Genomic DNA, 7,000 nt, shown 5'->3' with positions numbered 1-7,000 from the left:
ATATTTCTAACCTATTGTATTCTGTCTTTTCTTTTGGAATTGAAGGCACTTGCGTTTGGTCTAAGACCTCTTCGTAACTTCCATCACATTCCTCTTCTTTGGTCATCTGTCCATTTTCATCGTAACAGATATTTCATTTGTCAGTATCAAAATGTCTGGAACACTCTGCTTATATGGCTCATCGTCTTGCTGCTTTTGCCGTGCTGTTTCTGCTTGGGCCCATCTGGCAAACTAATCTAGCATGATTCAATCTTGTCTCTCTGACCTTTAACGAAAGCCAAGTTCCTTTGTCTCCTTAAGGCTGGTACAGTTAATGGGAGCTTTTTTGCAGCAAGCAGGGCGGCCAAATTCAGAATACAGAACAATTTGGCACTTGCAGCTGAGGATGTCAAACATTTTGTCAAGTTTCACAGTGAAAGTCTCTTTGACATCTAGCTTTCCTCTACCAAGAGTTATGTTTTTGGCTTGATCCCAGCTCTCTTGGATCTTGTTGAAGAGTGTCACCTAATACCTGAGGATATTAGGAGCCAGATCCTTCTCTAAACCGTCCTGGAGAAATTCCAACACCTGCGGCGCTGAAGCAGAGGCTGGGTCTACCTGGGCTGCCCTGCACCAGCTTATGAAGGAACTCCAGGTCGCATCATAAATGCTCGTGGCCGACTTCCATCGTGAAGCTTCAATGGTCCTGAACACCCTGGTTGAGAACTGGGCCTCCCTCCCAGTCAAGTGCCAAGCGGTTATCTGGAGCCATTCCGGATCTGGATGCTCACCTTGGGCCGAGAGGCCCACCAGGTCCAGGAACCATGGCCGTTGTGGCCAAGGGGGCGTTACCAGAACCAATTCTGCCCCCTCTATCACTAGCTTCCGCAGAACCCCGGAAAGGAGAGGAAGGGGGCAAAAGGCATAAAGTCCAGGCGGTCATCTGCAGCGAAGGGCCTCGACATCATCTGCTCCCCGAACCGGGAACCGTGAGATGAATCTCGGAACTTGGGCGTTCGACGGGGTGGCAGAGATCCACAGTCGGCCAACCGAACTTCTGACAGATCTGCTCGAATATGCTGGGATGTAACTGCCACTTCCCGGGTCCACCGTCCCTGCTGAGCCAATCTGCCTGCCTGTTGTCCACCCCGGAGATGTGTTCCACCCGAATTGATAGGAGGTTCCGTTCCGCCCAGTTGCCCAGCCAGATTGCTTTGTTGTGTAGTGCCAATGAGTGCATACCTCCCTGCTTGTTTACATGGGCCTTGGCCGCCATGTTGTCCGTCAAAACCAGAATGTGCTGACCGACTGCCGCTTCCTTGAAGTACCGAAGCACCAGATGAATTGCCCTGAGCTTCAGCCAGTTGATGTTCATCCTCAAATTCGTGAGGGTCCATCTTCCCTGCGCTATCTGGGACTGCAGATGTGCCCCCTATCTGAACAGAATCGCGGTCTGTGGTCAGGACCAACCTGTCCAGCTCCCTGAAGAGGGAACCCTTGGTCAGAGCTGAGGACGTCAACCAATGGAAGGAGAGAAACACCTGGGGTGGGACCAGAACCTTGAAGATGGCATTGCATGTCCTGTCTCTCTGGTGAGGAGATGAACTTGCCCAGGAGCCTGGAGAGAAGGACTACGGGAACAGAACGTGTCTTGTGTATTTCCCGGATCAACTCCAAAATACTGTCCTTACGCTCCTGTGACAAAAACACCTCACACTCCATCGAGTCAATGATTGCCCCTAAATGCTGGAGTCTAGTGCTAGGGGTCAGATAGCTCTTATCTTGATTAATCGAGAACCTCAGGGTGCGCAAGGTGTCAATGGTGAGATTCAAATCCCTCTTAGCTCGGCCTGCTGAACTGGCCAGGACAAGGATATCATCAAGATAACAATGTAGCCGGACAGGGAAGGATCTAAGGTGACCTGCAGCTACGGCTAAAACTTTGGTGAAGGTTCGAGGGGCAGATGTCAAACCAAATGGGAGGGCCCTGTATTGGTAGTGCTCTCCCCCATAGGTGCATCTGAGAAATTTATGATGGGCCAGAGCGATCATATGAAGGTAGGCCTCCGTGAGGTCAATGGAGGCTAAAAACTCACCCTGCCTGATGCCCTCCAAAATGGACTTGAGAGAAGCCATCTTAAACTTTTGGTATAGCAGTTTGGGATTTAACCATTTAAAATCTAGGATGGCCCTCCACCCCCCCGGAACTCTTGGGAACTAGAAACAGGTTGGAATAAAAACCTAGACCCTTCTCTGTTTCCGGAACCAATTTTACTGCCCTGATGCCAAGCAAGTGTCGAATGGCCTTAGGCATACGGGAACGTTTCTCTGGATTCCTCGAGGAAGGGAAGAGACAGGACCGATTCGGGGGTTGGGAATGAAACTCTAACAGTAACCCAAACTCAATTGTGTGAAGAACCCAAGCGTCAGGAGTCATGTGCTTCCAGTGATGCGCAAACAAGGTAAGGCGGCTGCCTATGGGGTGATCCGACCCCGAATCGCTTATTTCTGCGGAAGGGACACCCTCCCCCCCCTGGAAGAATCTGTTGTTTTGTGGCCAAAGGGGTCTCCTCGATGTCCTGAGGACTGGGCCGGAGACAGAGGCAGGGATAAAGGGATAACCTCCCTCTCTGAACTACGGGAAGATTCTGGGGAGCCCGGTCGCACCCTTAGGGGTGGTAATGGTCGAGGAGGAGAACGTGAGGCCTCCTCCCTAAGCCTTCTGTTTGACGCCCTGGTAATGCGTAGCTCTTTGCTAGGAACTCTCCTCCTAGCAGATTTAGAGGTGGCCTTCTTAGAGGTGGGTCACCCCCTCGGTACAGGGATTCCGCTCCGGACGGGCTCCTCTCTTGGATCCAAAACCCCTGGTGATCTAGGGGCAGCTGCCTCCCCACTCCTTGATAGCCTCCGCCGTCGCTTTTACTTACGGATATTGCCTTCCCACCGCCTCTCTATTCCAACCGGCTCAGCTCCTGCGTATGGTCCGAAGCTCCTTCGGACTTGTGCAATCTGCTGCCTCACCGCCGATCCGTGGGTCGAATAAGCCGGCTCACCACCGATCGAAAGGTCCTCCCCGGATTACCGGCAAAGCACAGGCCTTCTGGGCGCTTGCGGCAGCTGGAAACGAGCACGCCGATCCTTGCACCCCTCCACATGTGTCCCAATATGGCCTCCTCCTCACAAAATGGCGACCCCTGACCATGCGGTCCGATGCTGAGCCGGCTCCGACTGAGCTGCTTGCCCCGAGTACCTAGGGCTGATCTGCGAGCCCTACCGATGGGCTTAGGGGTCACACTGTGCTGCGCTCTCCAGCGCGCCACCTGGAGCCTCGCCTTTAACCAGCCAGCGGTTCAGGAATTCCCTGAATGCAACAAGCCTGGCTTGTGGATAAAACAAAAACTTTAGACAATACAGAGATGCAAGGAGGAATCACAGATGGAAGAATACAAGGTATAAAGAATCAAAACTTCTGAGACCAAATGGAGTGTCAAAAAGTTACTCTTTCTGGGCCAAAGACTGAGGTTAATCTGGGGAGTCACGAGGACGAAGCAGAGGGAGTGGCTTCAAATTTACCTCAGTCTCCGGGCAAATGGGCCGTGTTAATACCCACATGTGACTCCTCCCACACCTCGCTTCGGAGACCTTGCCTGTTATTCCGGTTATCGTTTGGCTTCCTACTTTAGTATTCCAATTCCCCATGATGATAAGGAGATCATTTCTAGTGTTAATTCTAGAATGTGTTGTAGAGCTTCATAGAACCGCTCAACTTCCTCCTCTTCAGCACCAGTGGTTGAGGCATAGACCTGGGACTACTGTGATGTTGAATGGTTTGCCTTGGATTCGAACGGAGGTCATTCTGTCATTTTGGGGATTGTGTCCCAGTACTGCTTTTCCGGCTCTTTTAATGACTATGCAGTCTACTCCTAGGGATTCTTGCCCTCAGTAGTATACCTGATAGTCATCTGAATTGAATCCACTCATTCCTGTCCATTTTAGTTCACTGATTCCTAAGTTGTCGATGTTCAGTCTTGTCATCTCGTTTGACCATGTCCAGCTTGCCTTAATTCATGGATCTTACATTCCAGGTTCCTATAATCTTTACCGCATCGGACTTTCCTTTCACCACCAGATACCTCCACAGCTGAGTGTCCTTTCAGCTTTGGCCCAACTGCTTCTCTCTTTCTGGTGCTGCTGCTACTACTACTAGCCCTCTGCTCTTCCCCAGTAGTATATTGGATACTGTCCGACCTGAGGGGCTCATCATCTTTTTGCCTTTTGGTGCTGTCCAGGGGGTTTTCATGGCACAGGTTCTGGGTTGCCATTTCCTTTTCCAGTGGATCACATCTTGTCAGAGCTCTCTGCTATGACCTGTCTGCCTTGGGTGGCCCTGCATAGCTCGTAGTTTCATTGCGCTTCGCAAGCCCCTTCCCCACGACAAGGCAATGGATCCATGAGGGGGCTGCTCTTCTCATAGGAAGGGGCAATTCAAAACAGTTAAACCCACAGAGAATAGAACCCCAAGCCATTTAGGTAACGAGCATCACCTTGAGTGTAACCCAAGAAGAAGCAGCTCACTAAACAGAGGGTGCCACATGAGTGCTTCAAGATATGCTCATAACACTTACCTGACGTCTGGAACAGCTGCTGTAGCATCAGGTGGTGTTGAAGGTCAGAGCACATCAGAACAATCCAACAAGAAGTGGTGAAAGCATGAGTGATGGTCAGTCTGCCAGTCCAGGAAAGAGCACAACTGGTATGTGGGGAGGAATCTCTACCGTTTGATCTTTTAGCAAGAATCCAGAAAGAGTACCCCAAAAACTGCACCGATTCTCTCTGGGGAAGCAAAACCCCATCGAGAATTAAAGGTGGCTGATTTCTGGGCACAGCTCTAGTGAACCCAAAGCCACCCAATCTTGTTAGGGCTGGGCTGAGGAGCCTCTGGTGCTGGCCCCTTAACAGCCTCCATGTCCTGAGAGAGCAGACGGACAGCATGACTGGGTGCGGCAGGCATTGAGAGAGATACCAGCAAATTCATTCTGCACCACTTTCCTGCTGGCGGACACACAGCCAGGGAGGTGTGCATGAAGGCAGATGCTCTGGGCTGGCTTAGCAGTCCCGAACTGGACCATCCGGAGCCACAACTGCTGTCGCACAAGCCTTCCTTTCTGCAAATCGTCCACCCGGATGATGAAGATTGCCATTCATTGTAAATTGCAAATCCAGGAAATGTATGAACAGGTATTTTAATGCATCAGAAAAAGAAAACTGAAATACATTATCAAATTAATATATCTTTTAAAATGTTTCATTTTTTAGCTCCATTCTTTTAATATAATAAATCCCATCAACCTTTGTGCATTTTGAACAAAACCATCCTTTGGTGTGCAGGACGTTGCCTGGAGGAAGCAGCCATCTTGCAATTATTTAAAACTCTTCCGCTGCCCGGATCTGGACCCCCCACCTCCAAAGGACGCCCCCCCCCCCCGCCCAGCTCAGAGGACATTGCTTTGGGAGGTCTCTGGAATGGACCTTAAAAGAGCCTCCAGACCAAACTGATCTGTGGCAGGAAGGCCACAGAAACCCCACAGAGAGGCAGAAAGTCACATCTAGCCAAACCCGTGATGTGTGGGGTTTTTTTTTTTATTAAATTCCATTAGTTTTTTTCTCTTCATATATATATTTTTCCTCTAAGCACAATACAATACAAGAACTCTTTAGGTCTGACACAATGTACAGAAACTTCAATAATCTACAACTGCTCAAGAAGTTACAAAACCCCCAAATTCACACCAGCCACAGCCTTTATGGTACCAATAAAAAAGTAGGAGGGGGAGGGGGCTCCATACTGAGGAGGGGTCGAGGGCTTCTCCCGTCTCCTGTTCGAAAGGAGAACAGAATGAAGAGGGCTGCAGCCTGGGATTGGGGTGGGTGGGGGTGCAGGAGCAGAGAGACCAAGTCACATGATTTGCTCTTGGGGGGGGGGGAACGGAGGCCATTAGCTGACCTGCACTCCAGGGCTAGCCCTGAGGATGCTGGGGGGGGAAAAGCAAGGGCTGGGAAGTAAGAACCGATGCGTGTGTGTGTCGGTGTCACAAACAAATGTCTCCCCACCACCTGACTGAGCCTTTGACCAGGAACCGGCAGCAGCATTAAGGGACAGAGTGCAGACAAACGCACCCTTTCCTTCTGCCTTCCAACCTCCAGACATCAGGACTTCCAGCTCCTTGGGGGGGGGGGGGGAGGGATTGGTATCATACTTTGCAGCAATCTCTTGCCACCTCTGCCTCGCAGCCAGAACCTCGGCCAGCTTCCCCGACAGAACAGAGCCCATTCTTGGCCAGCCACACTTGCTCTGGAGGCAGCCGGGGCATGGAAGTCCGATGGCTCTGCCAACCTCAGGAGAAGAACAGAAGATGGACCAATCCCTCCCAAGGATCCGCCAGGCCGGACGCGTGACAGACTCCTCTTCACAAGGTGGAAGAGGCTGGCCGCGCCCTTCCCTGCAAACTGCACATGGCCAAGCCAGGTTGGGGTCTCCCTCCTGGGCAGCACCCCCCACCTCCTTCTGTGCTGTGCCAGGCCAGACATGGCACCTCAGGCATCAGACAAGCAGCTCTGGATACGATCGATCCACTGCTGGGCCAGCTGCACATCCTGGGCGCAGAAATTGTAAACCCGCTTTATTGTCTTGACCTGCCAAGAAGGAAAAGTCCAGTCCTGAGAATGAGGGGTAGCGGGCATGGGGGTACCCTTCCCCGGCCACATTTCACCTTGAGACCAAACGGGCCACCCTCTGTCAGGTGCAAGGGCCACTTACATCAAAGAAAGCTTTTTCATCCACCATCTTGGGGGCTCCCATGGTGGGGGTGCCTGGCGTGATGGCCTCCACCTCAGCCAGGTCTATCACCCCTTTGCACTCCGTGTCCAGGTGGCTGTCATAGTATCGCAGCTGGAAGGGAGGGAGGGAGGGGAAGGAGGGTGGGTGAAAGGAAGGAAAGGAGGGAGGGAGGGAGGGGGAGAG

General features: G+C 51.7%; 1 protein-coding gene across 11 annotated transcripts in view; it reads right to left on the bottom strand.

The window, feature by feature from the left end:
* Positions 1-5,206: 5,206 nt before the first annotated feature.
* The window catches only part of SBF1 (SET binding factor 1), a 50,898-nt gene continuing 49,104 nt past the window's right edge, over positions 5,207-7,000 (bottom strand). For all 11 annotated transcript variants that reach the window (XM_087722577.1, XM_087722581.1, XM_087722582.1 and 8 more), the window contains 2 exons: positions 6,797-6,928; positions 5,207-6,672 (listed from right to left, as the gene is read on the bottom strand). In XM_087722577.1, coding sequence (XP_087578703.1) covers positions 6,574-6,672; positions 6,797-6,928 — 231 coding nt within the window. In that variant the 3' untranslated portion in view covers positions 5,207-6,573. The remainder of the gene's footprint in view (positions 6,673-6,796; positions 6,929-7,000) is intronic.

The sequence above is a fragment of the Thamnophis sirtalis genome, unplaced genomic scaffold, assembly GCF_051295495.1.
Source record: "Thamnophis sirtalis isolate CommonGarterSnake01/CBP01778 unplaced genomic scaffold, rThaSir2_p1.2 scaffold_9, whole genome shotgun sequence".
Classification (NCBI taxonomy): domain Eukaryota; kingdom Metazoa; phylum Chordata; class Lepidosauria; order Squamata; family Natricidae; genus Thamnophis; species Thamnophis sirtalis.
This window is presented reverse-complemented; position numbering and strand designations above follow the sequence as displayed.